Below are 19,623 nucleotides of genomic sequence, written 5' to 3'. Positions count from 1 at the left end.
GTACGGATATTAGCACAATCCCTACTTTTTTTTTTAGTACAAAATTAAAAGGAAAAAATAAATAAATAACGGAACAAAACTTATATTAAAATCATTCAATCTCTATTTTCACATTTGAGTCCCACAAAATCTACAAAAATATAAACTATTTGGATATCTTCAACAATTCAATGGAGAAGTTCTTCGCTTATCTTCATATTTCTCCCTCAAATCTTCTTCTTTGCAATATGAGTCACTTTTCTATTACATTTTATTAATTATTGTATTTCAATATCTTAGATGTTTTTTTTAATTATATTTCAGTGTTTGTATTCTATTTTGTGTTATTGTTATTAACTTATACACTAAATTTATCTATATCCTAGATTTTTTAAAGAAAAATAAAATGTATCTTCAACGTATCGGTATCTTCGTTTTTTTAGAAATATATATTAAAAAATATTAAAAAAATAACACATCCTTAGACGTATCCGTATCTTAATTTTTTAGAAATTGACGAATCGCCGTATCCGATCGTATCCGTATCGTGTAGTCGTATCTGTGTCTGGCTTCATAGGATATTACTTTTTAGGATCTAAAGGAAAAAGAGTCCGAAAATGGATTTTTCTTTTAAATGATGTTATTTTAATAATTATTAATAAAAATAGGGTTGGTGGAAATTATTTACAAAAATAGGTGTTTGAATCATGTACCTGGTACACGATTACCTCTAAATCTCTAAATCGTGTACCCAGTACACGATTACCTATGACCTGGCACGGGCAGATTGCCACATGGACAGTCATTGAATGTTGACCAGATAATCGTGGATGGGGTCCACAATTACCCTAAGTCGTGTACTTAGGTCCCTTAAACCATTTATGGCCTTTTCCTCTTCCTCCCATCCAAAACCTTTCTCCTTTTCTTCCTCCTAACTACTGTCGGTCACTAACTCCGCCGTCGTCCATCGTCTTTGATCTTCTTGTTGCTGCCGCCGTGAGCGGATCTACCACCTATCGTCTCCAATCTTTGTGCACGGTAAAACTTTTTCTTTATTTTTTTTCTAATATATGAATTTGTTTATAAAAAATGAAGATTAATTCATTTGGGCTGATTTATAGATTTATTTATATGATTTTATATCATTTTTTATAGATTTGTATACTTGGGCTGATTTAGGTATGTATACTTATAGATTTGTTTGTATGATTTTTTTCTTTTTTTTTTTTTTTTGTTTTTATTTGGGCTGATTTAAATATATACTTTGTAGATTTGTTTATATGATTTTTTTTCTTTATTTTTTTGTTTTTATTTGGGTTGATTTAAATGTATACTTTATAGATCTTAGATTTGGGTTGATTTAAATGTATACTTTATAGATCTTAGATTTGGGTTGATTATTTTTTTTGTAATTGGATTGTTGAATTTTTATAATCTATACTTTATAGATTTTGTTGGGCTATTTTTTGGGTGATTTTGTTGGGTTATTTGTTGGGTTGATTTAAGAAGATCTTTGGATTTCTTAACAAAGAAATAATTTTTTTTTTGTCATATTAACATATTTTTTGTCAACTATTACAGTTGAAAAAATTTGAATAAATATGTCGATGCGTTTTTAGTCATTCTTGAACCTAGAAAAGATTGAGAGAGTGATATTGATGTTGAACTTCATGAATTATTTGGAAATGATAGAAGTGAGGAATCTGATCTTGAGTTGCTACCGTCGATATTTTCACCCAAATAGATTGGGAAATTACTAATTCAACATGTGGATGAGGGTCAACTTTGGAGGAAAGGAGTATATGTGTAGATAATTCTAGTTTAATACAGAAAGAAATGTTATTTAATACAAAAGAAGATTTACAACTTGCGGTAGAAAAATACTGCACGACAAAACACTATGAGATTATTATAGTGGAATCAAATCAAGATATTTGGTATGTGAGATGCAAATAGTGGAAGGATGGTTGTGATTCGAGGTTACGAGCATGTCGGTGTAAAACTCATAGGATATTCGAAATCACCAAACTTGAAGGGGAACACTCATGTTTATATTCAGAATTGACACAAGATCATTCACAACTTGATTCAAATTTGATGAGTATCGAAATCCAAAATTTGGTTAAAGCTGATCCTGGGTACCTGTGGCCCTACTCCAGGAAGCAATTAAAAAACAATATGGCTATAATGTTAATTATAGACGGATGTGGCAAGCTAAGAGAAAAAAATTGATTGTTGTGTTTGGTGATTGGGAGAAATCATATTCAGTGCTTTCGTATTGGTTGAGTGCTCTTATTCATTACAATACAGGAACACGATCAGATTAGTATATCCTTCTGTCTGATGTGCCAGGTATGACTATTTTTGGTTGAGTTTTCTGGTTCTTTGGTCCTACAAGAAAAAGGTTCAAATATTATAGACCATTAATCCAGATCGATGGAGCTCATCTCTACAAAAAGTATAAGACAAAATTATTGGCCGCCTTATCTGTTGATGCAAATTGACATATATTTCCCTTTGCTTTTGCTATTGTTGAAGGTGAAAATTCGTCCAATTGGTCATAGTTTTTGTGGGCATTGCGTGATATGTTACACAACGAGATGGTATTTGCTTGATTTCTGATAGACATAAGGGCATTCTTGCTACAATTATTAATGAAGAAATTGGTTGGAATGAACCTAGAGCATACCATCGATATTGTCTCCGTCATGTTGCTAATAATTTCAATACAAAATATAAATCAAAGCAACTAAAAGATTTGATGTTTAAGGCAGGAAATCAACATCAAAGGTGCAAATTCATTCGGTGCATGAAAAAGTTGAAACAATTAAACCCTGAATGTCTTGAATATTTTTCTAATATTGACTTGGAAAAACGGACCCAATCACATGACGGTGGGTACTGCTATGGGAGAATGACAAGCAATGCAACTGAATGTATAATGGTATTTTCAAAGGTGCTAGAATGTTACCAATTACTTCTTTTGTTAGGCTAACATTCTATCGCACAATATTATATTTTGAATGTCGAAGACAAGAGATTAGTGAAGCACTCAACCATGGGGACATGTATATAGAATATGCCATGAGAAAGCTTAAGAGGTGAAAAAAACGAGCATCTACACACACAGTAACATCTATTGACAGGAAAACTCAAAATTTTGAAGTACAAACTAGCATAAGTATGATTTCTCCCTATAAAGGACAAAACACACAAGTTTTGAGTTTGAAAGAAGGAACTTGTTCTTGTAATAAGTGGCAATCATTCAAGATTTCATGCTCTCATGTAATTGCAATTTGTAATTATATGCGTTTGACATACATACCTCTTATTAATGAATACTACAAATTGTGTCATTTCAAGCGATGTTATGAAGTTCGCTTCCATCCAATACAACACTTAGATTATTGGCCAGAATTATCATTTACAGGAGTTCGTCCAAATGCGGACTTACTAAGAGAATAGAGTCGGCCAAAAAGTATGCATATTCATAATGAAATGGATTGGAGAGAGGAAAGTAAAAAAGTTCGATGTACAATTTGCAATGGAGAAGGACATAACAAGCGTACTTGTTCACAACGTATATTAGGTGCTTCCTCTTCGGACCATTAAATTTTTTATGTAATTGTAATTTTTATGTACTTTTATTTTTTATGTACTTTTATTTTTTATGTAATTGTATTTTTACTTGTGTTTTTAATGTAAATGTAATTTTTATGTAATGAATTTATTTTATCTAATTCATTCTTAAGAAATAAATTTTGTTATGTAATGTAATTTGAACTTCTTAGGTAATGCAGCCATGTCCTTCTTGAAGGAACTCTTATCAAAGAGACTAGTGAGCAGAAGCGAGATCGTTCCAAACTCCATTGTGACAGAACATATACATTTATAATAAAATAGTAATAGTTATGCATAAACTCTAAATTACAGCATGCTTCAAAAGGAAAATACTAAGGATCAAGAGAAATTACCTTTGAAGAACTTTTCTTTTCGTTCCCTCGATCTAACAACATGATCGTTCACCAGCACGAACGTCACGCCTCAACAATCTCCTCGAACAAGAACAAATAACACTTGACCCTCGAACAGTAAGTAGATACCACCAGAAGGCTACCTTGGTATTCTTAGTGTGAAAATCTAGGAGTTATGGACTCTGTATGGATTTGGTAGACGGTAGGAGGAATGGACAGATCGTATAGATAATCGAGTAAGTGGGAGATGACTAAAGTCTATCGTATAGATCGAGTAGTCAATCATTTAGAAAACAAGTGACTTTCATATAGAAAACTCGTTGCACGATCGTGTATGTTCTCAAGCTATCGTATAATAATAATTCCTATAATTAATGTATCCAATACATTAAGTCAATTGTATGAGATGCAATTTAAATATATCATATATAATCAAATTTCCTTCTGTTAATTTGTACCCTTCAAACTAACCAAAAAACTGATTCTCAACATGAATCTGTTGAGCTACCAAGAGGACTTTATGGACCTGTAGCTTGAAGCTCCAGCGGTACGTGAAATAATTGACTAAACTTTTTAATCACGATATCCACCATCCGTTAACTGTCGAGCATTCCACTAAAGACCAAAAATTGCATTCTTCGCGCTACAGATATATTTTTGTGTCCATTGGATATAACTAATCAACGGTACGATGACCCTTCACAAATCCCTCGTAAGTACAGTCATGCCAATTTACCGTTTTGACCCTATAATTATATCTAACTCCTTAAGTTCCACTGATTTCTTTAATGAACAATACATCATAGTCCTACTATGAGTAAATCCTTCTCAGGCCAAGAGAAGGTGTGACGCCACATTGTTCAAGTCTCGGAATCAGCCCTTAAGGGAGCAATTTATCTATTTACCCCTAAATCGGGGAAGGAGTGAATTCCGTCTTGTGTAGCTAAGTTCCCAGCTCCCCAATCAGACGAATCTCCAAAGTAGTAGGTTTAAGTTAGCGATCTGGCCACTCGCACCCATACGCAAAGAACCGCCCTCATAGGTAGGAGTTCCCAACTCACTCAGGATTAAGGTCATGTTACTTATGGTCATCCTCATGAAATGAAAGTCTCTGCCATGAACGACGTTATATAACGAGACTAAACATTTTATGGTCCGGTCTTATACAAACTCTTTTGTATAGAGTATCCCCACTCGCATGTCTAATACATGAATGGTCAGGATCAGACTGTTTGTAGCACTTTACAATACTTGTAACATCTACAAAGCGAGCCACACTCGTAGTGTCAACAGGATAAGGTTTCCCTCCTTTATCCATACTACAGACTATTTAGGTTATCACTTGAAGCACGATCCACTTGTATGTCATCACATACATATTTAAGTTATAACGATAACCAGGGATCTTAGTTTATTGGTTTGTGGTTAATGCAACTAAAATATCTCATATTTCAAAGACTATAGTGAAGAAAATATCCCATATTATTACATCATAATGTTTGTTCATACAGGTGTTTACAAACTACTGGACCCTACAAGATTTAGGGCATCAGCCCTAACACTTCTAATCATGTACAACTATATCAATAAAATACTCATCGTTCACAATCGATATGGGATAGTTCTTCTACCGTAGTTTTGGGTTGTTAGAGTAGGGAGGCATCTACACAACATATTATCCCATTTGATCCAAGTATTATTCCCTACATTGAACAGACTGGTTTTCTTAGGGTTGCACAGATCAAATTTATCCAACTTGATTGGCACCTCATTACTGCTTTAGTTGAGCGTTGGAGACCAGAGACCCACATATTTCGACTGCCTTGTGGGGAATGTACGATTATGTTGTAGGATGTTGCCATTCAATTTTTTCATCGTATAGAATAATTTTATCGAATAAGTACAACAATTTTCAGTACAACACAATTTATCAGAGTTGAGTTCAATGTGTGACCAAACATTAGTCAACATAGAAACTATTATTCAACAAACAAGATGACTCAATGTTGCTAATACTGATCGAAGACGTATTCGTCGTAGACGACAACGAAAATTGGGTGAAGCTAATTTAGAGGCACACAAAGATAACCCCCATGTGGGGTAAGGGCCAAGGTGTCGTCTTTAATTTCAACTTCTATTTTCAAATTAAAGAACTAATTGTAAATCTTTTTTAGTATCATGTGATCTTTTTTTATTTATTTATTTATTTATTTGTAGAGAGATGTAAAAATATAAAAAGAAATCGTTGACCGGGTTCACAATTATGGAAATCGTGGACCCAGTTCATGAGTACGTGCTCGACCAGTCCACCAACTGTGCTGACATGGTGCTGACGGGATTAAAGCCTAATCGTATACAGGGCACACAATTTCCCTTCCCTACCAAAACTACCCTATTTTTGTCAATACTTTCCATTCTTATCTATTTTTAAAAATTCTTTCCCATCTACCCTATTTTTGTCATTAATTTAAAATTGCATTATATTCTTGAACTTGGTCCCGAAAAATGATCACTTTTTACTTTTTAAAATTAGTCCGCTTTTTGAAAACTTGTTAAACTAGGTATTTTCGGTGGGCAAGATCGATCATCGAGATTTACTTAAAACAATTAATTTTTTTAAAAAAACTTATCAATTGTTTTGATACATCTAGCCTAATTTTTGTTTCCACAATTATATGAATTTCTAAATTTTCAAATGAATTTGCCAATTATCCAAATGGATTTTTTCAAATGGATCTCAAATGATTGTATTTTGATTTTTAAATTATCTTGAAAATTTTAATTTTTTTAAAAAAAAATTAGGTAAGATATGGAAAATATATAAAATTTTGGTATTAATCTCGGGCAGATTAACATTAAGATTCTATATATTTGGGCTTTCTTAGTGAATTCTCGGTAGATTAACATCGAGATTCTATACATTTCTCAAATCGTACTTAATTTTTTGCAAAATTTGATCTTTCTCAAATTTTAGAAATCATAAATCGATGACTTGAAGTCCATTAAGATAATTTGTAAATTCATGTAATTGTGTAAACTAAAATTGAGCTAAAGATTTCAAAAATTAAGTAAATATTTGATATGACTTTTAGTAAAGATAATTGATTTGGAGAAAAATTGAAAATATATAAGATTTGATATAAAATTTAGAGGATTAGAAAAATTAGCAAAATCTTAATCTGTCCAAGATGTACCGAGAAGGCCCAACATAATTGATAAGTTAGAAAAAGTTAATTTTTTAACTAAATCTCGGTGGTCGATCTCACCTGAGATAGACCAAGAAAAAACTAGTTTAACAAGTTTTGTAAAAAGCATGCTATTTTTTAAGAGTGAAAATTTGAGAGTGTTATTTCTAACAATTTCTCAAAATAGCCAAACATTAAAAAATGTTCGGTCTTTTGTTTATGTCAGTTGCATGTGAAAGTATCAATTTGACTTCAAAACGTGCAAGGGCTTGGTACTCTAAAAAAATTTCGCCCATTCCTCTCATTTCAGGTTCATTCCTCTCACTTCTTCCTCTTATTCCTCATCAGACACAATAACAATTTTTTCTTTGATTTTTTTCTTCCGTTCAGCTTCTTCCTCTCACTCCTTGGTCTCATTCTTGCTTCTTCCTCTTGCGTTGTAATGGCCTTTTTCTTCTTTGTTTTCACAAGTTCTGTTGACTCTTTAAGTTGGTACTAGAGAGGTCATTTCTGATCTTACTATAGGCAGCCTCAAGTTATTTTTAAACAAGAAACAATATATGTTATTAGATGATGTATATGTTGTTCATAAAATTAAGAGGAATTTAATTTTAGCTTTTTGTTTGATTGAATAGATGTATTCTCTTTTCTTTTCTGAAAATAAAGTGTTTACTTTTAAGAATGAGATTGAGTTTTTTTTTTTAACTTCATTAGAAAATAACTTGTATGTACTAAGGCCGGTAGTTACAAAGATTGTTCTAAATACTGAAATGTTCAAAATGGCAGCAACAGTAAAAAGACAAAAAAAAAATTACTCTAAAGAGAATGCCTATCTTTGATATCTAAGATTAGGTCACAATAATCTCAATAGGAATAAGAGATTGGTTAAAAGTGGAATTCTTAATGAGTTAAAAGAAAAATCTTTGTCAGTATATGAGTCATGCCTTGAAGGCAAAATGACAAAATAATTTTCTACTAAAAAAGGTTATAGAGCTAAAGAGCCCACGAAGCTTATACATTCAAATTTTTGTGGTTCGATGAATGTAAGAGCTTAAGGAGGATACATCATGCTTATTATGATGGTGACATAACCTTCAAGTTGGGCATGAATATTTCATCTCTTTCTTAAATGATTATTCAAGGTACAGGTATCTCTACCTAATGCAACGTAAGTTTGAAGCCCTTGACAAGTTAAAAGAGTATAAGGCTGAAGTTGAAAACTTGTTAGGTAAAAAAATAAAAACACTACGATCTGATCATGGTGGAGAGTATATAGACTTACAATTCCAGAACTATATGATAGAACATGAGATTACGTCTCAACTCTTAGCCCCAAGTACATCTCAGTATAATGGTGTATCATAAAGGAAAAATAGAACGTTGTTGGACATGGTTCAGTCTATGATGAGTTATACTCATCTTCCAGACTCGTTTCAGGGTTTTGCAATGGAGACTACTTGCTACATTCTAAACAACGTTCCCTCGAAAAGTGTTTCTGAAACACCTTTTGAGTTGTGGAGAGGTCGTAAAGGTAGTTTATGCCACTTCAGGATTTGAGGGTATCCGGCCCACGTGCTTGTGACTAACCCAAAGAAGTTGGAACCGCATTCGAAAGTTTGTCTTTTTGTAGGCTACCCCAGGGAAATAAGGGTGGATACTTCTATGATCTGAGTGAGAACAAAGTATTTGTTTCTACAAATGCTATCTATGGAAACCAAATACATAGCCACTTGTGAAGCAACTAAAGAGGCTGTTTGGCGGAGGAAATTCCTTACAGATTTGGAAGTTGTTCCAAATATGGATTTTTCGATCACTCTCTATTATGATAACAGTGGGGCTGTAGCAAATGCGAAGGAGCCTCGAATTCATCATCGAGACAAGCATATAGAGCGAAATATACCACTTGATCAGAGAGATTGTGCATCGCGGTGATGTGATAGTCACGAAGATTGCATCGGAGCACAACGTTATTGATCCCTTTACAAAGGCTCTCACAGCTAAAGTGTTTGAGAGTCACTTAGAGAGTCTGGGTCTGCGGGACATGCGGCATCTTGTCTAGGGCAAGTGGGAGATGATACTAGGGTATGCCCTAGTTTATCATATATTGAACATGTATCTTGTATTGTACATTAGTCTCCCGAGGCATTAGAACAAGTGGGAGATTGTTGGGATTGGTGTCCTAATTCTCTTGGAACCTCGTAGTTTGTAATTTATACACATTATTATGAATAAAATAAGAGCTATTTCATTCTGGCATTTACTCATATCCAATAAACAAAGTTCCATGGTTATTGTATGTAAACTTAAGCATGTATATGAGATATACATGTGGATCATGCCTTAAGTGATAACCTAAATAAGTTTGTACTATAAGGATTAAGGAGGGATACCTAATCCTGGTGGGCATGAATATTTCATCTCTTTCTTAAATGATTGTCCAAGGTACGGGTATCTCTACCTAATGCAATGTAAGTCTGGAGTCCTTGACAAGTTCAAGGAGTATAAGGCTGAAGTTAAAAACTTGTTAGGTAAGAAGATAAAAACACTACGATCTGATCGTGGTGGTGAGTATATGGACCTCCAATTCCAGAACTATATGATAGAACATGGGATTGTGTCCCAACTCTTGGCCCCAGGTACACCTCAGCATAATGGTGTATCAGAAATGAGAAACAGAACCTTGCTGGACATGGTTCGATCTATGATGAGTTATGTTCATCTTCCAAACTCGTTTTGGGATTTTGCAATGGAGACTACTTGCTACATTCTGAACAACGTTCCCTCGAAAAGTGTTTCTGAAACACCTTTTAAGTTGTGGAGAGGTCGTAAAGGTAGTTTATGCCACTTTAGAATCTTGGGGTGTTCTACCCACGTGCTTGTGACTAACCCGAAGAAGTTAGAACCGCATTCGAAAGTTTGCCTCTTTGTAGGCTACCCCAGGGAAACGAGGGTGGATACTTCTATGATCCGAGTGAGAACAAAGTATTTGTTTCTACAAATTCTATCTATGAAAGCCGAATACGTAGTTGCTTGTGAAGCAGCTAAGCGTAGAGATGCACCGGCGATGGACAAGCGAAATTCGTGATCGAGCCACTGGGACTAGTTTTTACACTTCCACGTCATGAGATTTAAAGTTCTTTTCATGTTTCTCTTAACTTTTAGTTTTGATGTTTAAAACTTACTTTTAAGAATTGTTTTTCAAACTTATTTATTGTCCTTTATGATTTATGGGTACCCAATATTGTTTTAGTATTTGAATTTAATGAAAGTCTTTTGAACTTACCTTATTTAATTAGTATTTATTTCGCCATAACTAAGTGTCGTTTTGAGTTCCATGCAGGCATGCATTTAGTAACGGCCTAACTTAAGTCCTAGGGGTCGGGTCGTTACAGTTGGTATTAGAGCCCATGTTTTGGGTTCTGTAGACTGACTTACTACGTAAGTTTAGATAGTCCCTGTGGCCCAATAACAGATCCCTCGTCATCGCCAGGTACGTTCTACTGATGAAAGTTTCAATGCATATATGAGAACAGTAATGTAGAGTTTTAAATGCATGATGTATGAGAAAGACCTAGAAATAGCTAGTTAACATATGAATTTATGACAGGACATGGCACTTAAACCTAGAACAAGAAAGACAGTTAGAGAATAAATGCAAGAAAAGAGAGCTAAGAGTAGCCAGAATGTTCAGGCAGCTTCAAATCCACCTGTGACCCAAATTGATGAAAAGGCGATGAAAGATAGAATTAGTGAAGCTGTTGCATTCTCTCTAATGGGAAAGCTGCAGGAGTTGATTCGTAGCACGATGGCAGAACAGACTGCCCAGACCCAGGCTCAGGAGGAACCGATGCCAACCGAGTAGTTATAACAGACCCGACCGTAGGATAGAGACATGCAGGGCCTGTCTCTTAAGGCTAAACATCTAAGGGATTTCCGGAAGTATGACCCTCGCCCCTTTGATGGATCATTGGGGGACCCCACCAAAGCAGAGATGTGGTTGTCATCTATTGAGACAATATTCCATTTTATGAGGTTCCTTGAAGAGCACAAGCTTCAATGCGCAGTCTTCATGTTAACTGGTAACGCGAAAATCTAGTGGCATTCAGCAGAAAAGATGATTGATACTGATGGTGAACTTGCAACCTGGGAGCAGTTCAAGGAGTGCTTTTATGAGAAGTACTTTTCAGCCAACACCCGATACAACAAATAGGCAGAATTCTTGAACTTTAGGTAGGGAGTTATGTCGGTGGAGGAATACGAGCAAGAATTCGATAAGTTGTCTCGCTTTGCTCCTGAACTAGTAGCCACCGAGGCAGCAAGGACAAAGAGATTCATCCACGGCCTGAAGAGCGGATTGCAAGGGATGGTGCATGCCCTGGATCTCAAGACGTATGTTGCGGCACTACAGGTCGCCATGAGGATTGATGCTGACTCCCAAGTGGGAGAGGAATACAGGACGTCGCTCGGGATTGGGACCTCCGCAGGTCAGAAAAGGAAGGCTGAACACAGGGCTCCTGAGCATCAACAGAGGAGCCAAAACACAGTGAATGCTTCATGTCAGTGAGGACAGCAAAGTTCCCAGGTTGTGATTGGCAGGGAGGATAGGCCAATATGTACCACTTGTGGTAAGCAACACTAGGGACGTTGTCTAGTCGGCTCTAGGATCTGTTTTCGATATGGCTAGAAGGTCAGATAAATGCCCGAGGAGGAAGGCACCGGAACACAAGGGCCAGCCCATAAGTTCGTTTCAGGGAGGCCCGAATCATCAACAACAACAGGATAAGGTGTTTTCTACCACTCGACGTGAGGCCGAGAAGTCAGGCACTGTGGTGACAGGTACACTTCCCATTTTGGGGCACCATGCTTTAGTTTTATTTGACTCTGGCTCTTCGTATTCGTTTATATCTGCTGTATTTGTGAGGCATGCCATGTTAGATTCAGAACCTTTGACATTTGCATTGTCCATTTCCATTCAACCTTTGCCATTTGCATTGTCCATTTCCATTCCATTAAGAGAGATCATGTTAGCTACAGAAAAGATAAAAGCATGTCAGGTAGAGGTAGCCAATCGTGCATTAGATGTAACCTTGATAATTTTAGATATACACGATTTTGATGTGATATTGAGCATGGATTGGTTAGCTGCTAATTATGCCAGCATAGATTGCTCCCGTAAGGAGGTCATCTTTAACCCTTCTACAGGAGCTAGTTTTAAGTTTAAAGGGGTTGGAACCGTAGACCTACCCAAAGTGATTTCTAGCATTGAAGGCTGGTAGACTATTCGACCAAGGAGCTTGGGGCTTTATGGCCAGTGTGGTGGACACTAGAGAGACTGAAGTCACCTTGACTTCGGAGCCGTAGTGAGGGATTTTCTAGACGTTTTTTTAGAAGATCTTTTCGAACTGCCCCCGCAGCGGGAGGTAGATTTTGCTATTGAGTTTGAGCTAGGCACAACCCCTATTTCGAAGGCTTCATACAGGATGGCCCCAGCAGAGTTGAAGGAACTGAAGGTCCAATTGCAGGAGTTGTTGGACAAGGGTTTCATACGCCTTAACGTGTCACCATGGGGTGCACCTGTTTTGTTTGTGAAAAAGAAGGACAGATCGTTACGTCTGTACATTGATTACAGAGAGCTGAACAAGGTGACCATCAAGAACAAGTATCCCCTTCCCAGGATTGATGCTTTGTTTGACCAGTTGTAGGGAGCTACGGTATTCTCTAAGATTGATCTCCGATCAGGATACCACCAGCTGAGAATAAAGGACAATGACATACTCAAAACAGCTTTCCGTTCGAGGTATGGACATTATGAGTTTATAGTGATGTCGTTCGGTCTAACGAATGCACCAGCAGTACTCATGGATTTGATGAATAGGGTGTTCAAGGAATTCCTCAACATCTTTGTGATTGTTTTTATTGATGACATCTTGATTTATTCCAAGATAGAGGCCGAGCATGAGAAACATCTGCGAAAAATTTTAGAGACGTTGAGAGCCAATAAGTTGTATGCCAAGTTTTCTAAATGTGAATTTTGTTTGAAGTAGGTGTCCTTCCTAGGGCATGTAGTATCGAAGGAAGGTGTCTCTGTGGATCCTGCAAAGGTTGAGGCAGTTACGAGTTGTGCTCGTCTAACCACAGTCAGTGAGGTGCGCAATTTCTTGGGGTTAACAGGCTACTATAGACGATTTGTAAAGGACTTCTCTCGCATAGCCGCCCCATTGACTAAGTTGACCCGGAAGGGAGTAACATTTGTTTGGAATAAGGCTTGTGAAAATAGTTTCCAGGACCTCAAGCAGAGGTTAGTTTCAGCCCCAGTTCTTACAGTACCGAATGGATCAGGTGGTTTTGTCATTTACACTGATGCGTCCAAGAAGGGGTTGGGATGCGTATTGATGCAGCAGGGCAGATTAGTTGCTTACACTTCACGTCAGCTAAAGAAGCATAAATAGAATTATCCCACGCACGACTTGGAGTTAGCAACAGTGGTTTTTGCTCTCAAGATCTGGAGACATTACTTATATGGAGAGAAGATATAGATCTTCACCGACCACAAGAGTTTGAAGTACTTTTTTCACTCAGAAAGAGTTAAACATGAGGCAAAGAAGATGGTTGGAGCTGGTGAAGGATTATGACTGTGAAAGTTTGTACCACCCAGGAAAAGCAAATGTAGTGGCAGATGCTCTAAGCAGAAAGGTGTACAATTCAACAGCCATCATTACTAGATAGACTCACTTGTGTAAGGAACTGGAGAGGGCAGAGATTGCAGTGGCTGTGGGAAAGGTCACGGCACAGTTAGCACAGTTATTGGTGCGACCGAGTCTAAGGCATAAGATTAATGATCCGCAGTGAGACGACCCTTATCTGGAAGAGAGAGTTCGTAGGGTGGAGTCAGGCCAGGATGGCGAATTCTCAGTTTCAACGGAAGGTGGTCTCCTTTATCAAGGTTGTTTGTGCGTACCAGCAGTTAGTGATATTAAAGATGAGTTGTTGTCAGAGGCTCATAGTTCCTTATTTTTTATTCACCCTGGCAGGACCAAGATGTATCGGGACCTGAAACGTTACCACTGGTGGAATGATATGAAAAGAGAGGTTGCAGAGTTTGTCAGTAAGTGCTTGGTGTGCCAGCAGGTGAAAGCCCCGAGGCAGAAACCAACAGGCTTGTTACAGCCATTGAGTGTACCAAAATAGAATTGGGAGCATGTGTCTATGGACTTCATCGTGGGGTTGCTTCGGACAGTCAAAGGTTTCACTGTGATATGAGTTGTGGTAGACAGACTTACGAAGTTAGCACATTTCATACCTGGGAAGTCCACCTTTTCAGTGAATAAGTGGGCATAGATATACATGAAGGAGGTGGTGAGATTGCATGGAGTGCCCGTGTCCATCGTGTCGGACAGAGACCCTCTTTTCACATCTAACTTCTGGAAAAGTCTTCAGGCAGCTTTGGGGACCCGGTTAAACTTTAGTACAGCTTTCCACTCTCAGACTGATGGGCAGATAGAGAGATTGAATCAGATATTGGAAGACATATTGCGTGCCTGTGCCATAGAGTTTTTAGGAAGCTGGGACGCTCACTTGCACTTAATGGAGTTTTCTTATAATAATAGCTACCAGTCCACTATTGGGATGTCACCCTTTGAAGCCCTATATGGGAAGAGTTGCAGGTCCCCTGTGTTTTAGGATGAGGTAGGAGAGAGGAAATTGTTAGGACTTGAATTGGTACAGACCACGAATAGGCAATATAGAAGATCAGGGCTCGTATGCAAACAGCTCAGAGCAGATAGAAGAGCTATGCCAATGTAAGATGTAAGGACCTGGAATTTGAGACTGGTGTGAAAATGTTCTTAAAAGTGGCATCTATGAAAGGTATTCTGAGGTTTGGCAGGAAGGAAAAGTTGAGTCCGAGATTCATTGGACATTTCGAGGTCTTGGAACGAGTTGACCCTGTAGCTTACCATTTGGCATTGCCCCCAACACTATCTTCAGTTCATAATGTCTCCCATGTTTCGAAGCTAAGGAAGTATGTGACAGGCTTGTCCCATGTAGTTGACTACGAGCCCTTACAGTTGAATGATAACTTGAGCTACGAGGAGAAGCCTATAGAGATCCTCGCCAGAGAGGTAAAAACATTGCTCTGTCGAGAAATTGCTTTTGTAAAAGTCATATGGCAGAATCACCAGTTCAAAAAAGCTACCTGGGAGCAAGAGGGTGAGATGAAGGCCTAGTACCTGGAGCTTTTTCAAGAATGAACTTTCGAGGATGAAAGTTCTTTGAGGAGGGAAGAATGTAACACCCCACACATTTTTTTAGTAATAATGTAATTTCAATAACTTTATTATTTGGAATTTCAGTAATTGTTATTAGTTGGAGGGCATTTTTGGAATTTTGGACTTCAAGTATAAGTGCGGGAATTTAATTTTTGGCGTGAAATTATTCAATTTGAAATTCAATTTGAAAATTAATGGCAGGAATTAATTTTCTTTTGAAATGGAAAGGAATTTAATATTATAAAGTGGAATAAGGAAAGGAATTAAATATAATTATACTTATTTCCTTTTTTAGTTTATTATTATTATTATTATTATTATTATTTTTATAAAACGCAACCTTTTTTCTTCTTCTTCCTCACGCCTCCCTACCGAAACCCCTCCCCCATTTTTCCTCTCCATGCGAAACTCTCCAGCCAGCACCACGCGCGTCCGACCAAGCCGACACCAGTCACCGGTCGTTCATTCGTGGGTCGCCATTCGCGCAAGTCGGTTTAATCGTTAGCAAGCAAAGATCGTCCATCGCTGCTCACCCCTCCGCGTGCCGATCTCGCCTAGCTGGTCAAAGTCGCGTCTGTACCGCCGTCGCGCCAGCCACTCGACCACCGCGTGCCGCGCCCATCTTCCAGCAGCTTGAGTCGCCACCGTGAGATCCAGTGACGCCGTACTTGTTCGACAAAGGCATTCACGTTAGGGGTGCTGCCGCCTCCTCCAGCCGATCTCCTCCACCGATCGCCGCGCTGCCTATCCCCTATTGTGTGGGTCTTCGTCGGACTCTTAGATTTGGGTAAGATCTATTTTTCTATTGGGTCGTGTTTCTTGAAGGATTTTTTTGGATACCCATTAAGTTGGAATGAAAGTTAAATTAGTCGCATTATTTTGATTTTAGATTTGGCTTGAGAAATTACAGAAGCGGCTGTCCAGCGGATTCAAGATTGTTCGGCAAGAGTTTTGGTAAGAGTTGTGGTCCTTGTTGTTGGTTGTGGGCACACATTGATTACTGAATTAAATGTTGACTTAACCCTTGTATCTTTAAGGTTCCAAGTCGTCGTCCATTGGGATTTAAAATCTGTTAGGAGAAGATTTTGGAGTCGAAATCTTGGGAGTGGTTGTTGATCAAGTTTCTTTGGGTAAGCTTTTCGGTATTTTGGATTTGGGTTTGAGGTTTCACAGTTATTGTTGGACTGAAATTTAATGGTTGTATTTGTATGTTAGGGCCGTTACTTCAAACCGCTATCATCATTTGGTTGTCTGATTTTATCTGTGGATTTTCGATTAAGGTAAGTAATCTTACTACTGGAACTGCCCACGGGTCAGACATTAGATGTATGCTAGCATGATAAGTGAATGTTATGGCAGAATGATAGCATGATAGACTGATAGTATAATATGATCAAAGTATGTTCTGGTACGAGATCTGAATTATTTATTTATGCACATAGACACTTGAATGCTAGTATGAGATGGTATGTGCTTCCATATGGTTGTATTTGATCTGATGATGTTGAGGTATACATGTATGTTGTAGAACCATGATGTTGAGGTTTATATGTATGTCATAGATTCGTACAGTAATGATTATGATGTTGAGACTGTGCAAATGTCCTTACTGATTAGTTAGATGCCCATTAGATTTTGTGTTTCCTTCGGGATTCACCATTTTGTGTTTCCTTCGGGATTCACCAGTTTGTGTTTCCTTCGAGATTCACCAATTTGTGTTTCCTTCGGGATTCACCAGTTTGTGCTTTCTTCAGGATTCACCAGTTTGTGTTTCCTTCGGGATTCACCAGTTTGTGTCTCCTTCGAGATTCACCAGAGGTAGAGGCCATACTTAACTACAGTAGGATAGGACTCAGTCTCATTCTTGTTTCATGTGCATATGTGTCCCATGAGGACTAGAGCAGTTTATATGTTTCACCAGAGGTGGGTATCTAGAGGACATAGATGCCCAGCCTGACCCTAGTAGTAGGGTTACTTACTGAGTATTTTATACTTATTCTTTATCATGTTGTTGTTTCAAGTTAGGGTAGAGATGCACCCGCGATGGACAAGCGGAATTCGTGATCGAGTCACTGGGACTAGTTTTTACGCTTTCGCATCATGAGATTTAAAGTTCTTTTCATATTTCTCTTAACTTTTAGTTTTGATGTTTAAAACTTACTTTTAAGAATTATTTTTTAGACTTATTTATTGTCCTTTATGATTTATGGGTACCCTAATATTGTTTTATTATTTGAATCTAATGAAAGTCTTTTGAACTTACCTTATTTAATTAACATTTATTTCGCCATAACTGAGTGTTGTTTTGAGTTCCATGCATGCATGTATTTAGTAACGACCTAACTTAAGTCCTAGAGGGTCGGGTCGTTACATAGATTTTGGATTGGGTTTGGGTTTTTAATTTTCAGACCAATTTTGAAAACTAAAATTGACAAAAATGGCAAAAGTTTTTTTCTCAAATTAAAAGCCCAAATTTATAGGAAAAAGCCATGCAACATTTGCATGAAATAAATCCATAAAAACCCAACACCTAGAATCCACTATCTAAGCCATGCAACAAAAGTTTGGATTTTCCCACTAACTTTAGTCAAAGGGCAAAATAGTAATTTTGTCAAAGTTAAACTTTGACCGAAAAGTCAACATTTTGAATTTTTTTTTTATGATTTTTCCCGTGTTGATTAATTCGACCTCCCGAGCATGAATCCGCATTCATTTTCTCGAAATTCAAATCACATTTGAATATAAGGTCGGTCAAAGTTTGACTTTTCAAAGTCAAAAGTCAACTCTTTGACTTTTTACATCTTTGACCATTTCTATTATTTCCGAGCTTCCGAATATGAATGTATTCATATTCTTGATATTTAAATCACATTTAAATATTAAAGCTGTATCTCTAAATTGAAAAATCGACCACTATATCACATATACTTGTCGGTTTCTCTCTCTTCACCTAATTCGAACAATTCGAATTATTCTAACATACTGTTCTAAGTTTATTCCATATGAGCTAGTAAGGGAACCTAATGGACCTATAGATCATGGGCTCCTACGATCCGTGATTGGCTGGCTAAACTCTTTAGACGGAGCTAATCAACATTCGTTAACTAACGGGTCATTCCACTATAGTCCCGTAGTTGCACTCCCCTCATTATAGATATATTTGTGTCCATTTTATATAACCATGATTAGTAAGCTAATCCTTCACAGGTTGTTCGTAATCTCGGCTGGGTCATAAAAACCATTTACCCCCAAGACTACATCTTGTTCCTTAAGTTCCACTGATCTTCTAATAAACAATTGGTTTAAGGTCCAACCTATAAACTGACCCCTCTCGGGCCAAGGAGAGGGTGGGGCCCTTGTTCAAGACCTGGATTCAGTACTAAAGGGAACAACCTATCTACTATCCCTATACTGGGTAGGAGTGAATTTCATCTTACATCCTATGTTCCCAGCTATCCACTTGATCTTACCCCTAAAATGGGAGGCTTATTGGGCCAGCGATAATGAGCTGTTCTCACCTATGCAGATCTAAGGATAATTCCGAGTGAATAGGAGTTCATAGTTAGCTCAGGATTAAGATTAAGTTACCTAGGTCATCAATTAACGAAATAGTCAGTTTTATACATAAAACGACATTTAGAACGTAAAAAGTGACTATTTCATGGTTCAATCTTATGTAAACTCTTTACATAGGATGCCTCCACTTTCATGTCTCCACATGAACGATTTAGGATCACATCGTTTATACTAACTACAAAATGGGCCGCATCCATGGTGTCCCCAGAATAAGGCGCCCAACTTTATTCATATACTATAGACCATTTTGGCTATATATTTGAACTTGATCCACATTTATGTCACTACATAAAGTTCAAACTACATTAAATAGCCTCAGGACCTTAGTTTATTGGATTCAATTTTACAATTTCAATAACAATTTTATTGAAAAACAAAACAGAATATGTTTATTAATTTACAAACTACGAGTTTTAGAACATAAAATCCAACATTACCCTGCTATTGCTACATAGTAGTTTTAGTCCTAATTTGAGTCTTATAAATTTAATTTGTTTGGGTTAGATAGAATTAACGACACCTCTTTTTAGCACCGAACACTAACACACCTCAAGAAGTTGAGAAGATGAGAATGATCCCCTATGCATTGGTTGTTGGTAGCCTAATGTATGTAATGTTATGTACTAGACCTGACATTTACTA

The 19,623-nt window shown here is 37.2% G+C and overlaps 1 protein-coding gene across 1 annotated transcript; it reads left to right on the top strand.

Moving 5' to 3' along the window:
* The first annotated feature begins 13,729 nt into the window (after positions 1 to 13,729).
* LOC150038613 (uncharacterized) lies at positions 13,730 to 14,326 on the top strand. Its single transcript, XM_090313814.1, has 3 exons — positions 13,730 to 13,831; positions 13,880 to 13,983; positions 14,170 to 14,326. Exons 1-3 carry the CDS (start codon positions 13,730 to 13,732, stop codon positions 14,324 to 14,326), a joined length of 363 nt encoding a protein of 120 aa, XP_090169940.1.
* Positions 14,327 to 19,623: the final 5,297 nt, after the last annotated feature.

Source organism: Benincasa hispida, chromosome 1 (assembly GCF_027475165.1).
Source record: "Benincasa hispida cultivar pf3 chromosome 1, pf3_genome.v1.1, whole genome shotgun sequence".
Lineage (NCBI taxonomy): Eukaryota > Viridiplantae > Streptophyta > Magnoliopsida > Cucurbitales > Cucurbitaceae > Benincasa > Benincasa hispida.
The sequence above is the reverse complement of the archived record's forward strand: the minus strand, read 5'-3'. Positions and strand labels throughout refer to the sequence as shown.

Excerpts from the sequence above, each read along its gene's own strand:
- LOC150038613 (XM_090313814.1), top strand. The coding sequence starts at position 13,730 with ATGAGGCAAAGAAGATGGTTGGAGCTGGTGAAGGATTATGACTGTGAA. Across the intron at positions 13,832-13,879 it reads CAGATGCTCTAAGCAGAAAG|GAACTGGAGAGGGCAGAGAT; the intron begins GTGTACAATTCA and ends CACTTGTGTAAG. Across the intron at positions 13,984-14,169 it reads CATAAGATTAATGATCCGCA|GACCAAGATGTATCGGGACC; the intron begins GTGAGACGACCC and ends TCACCCTGGCAG.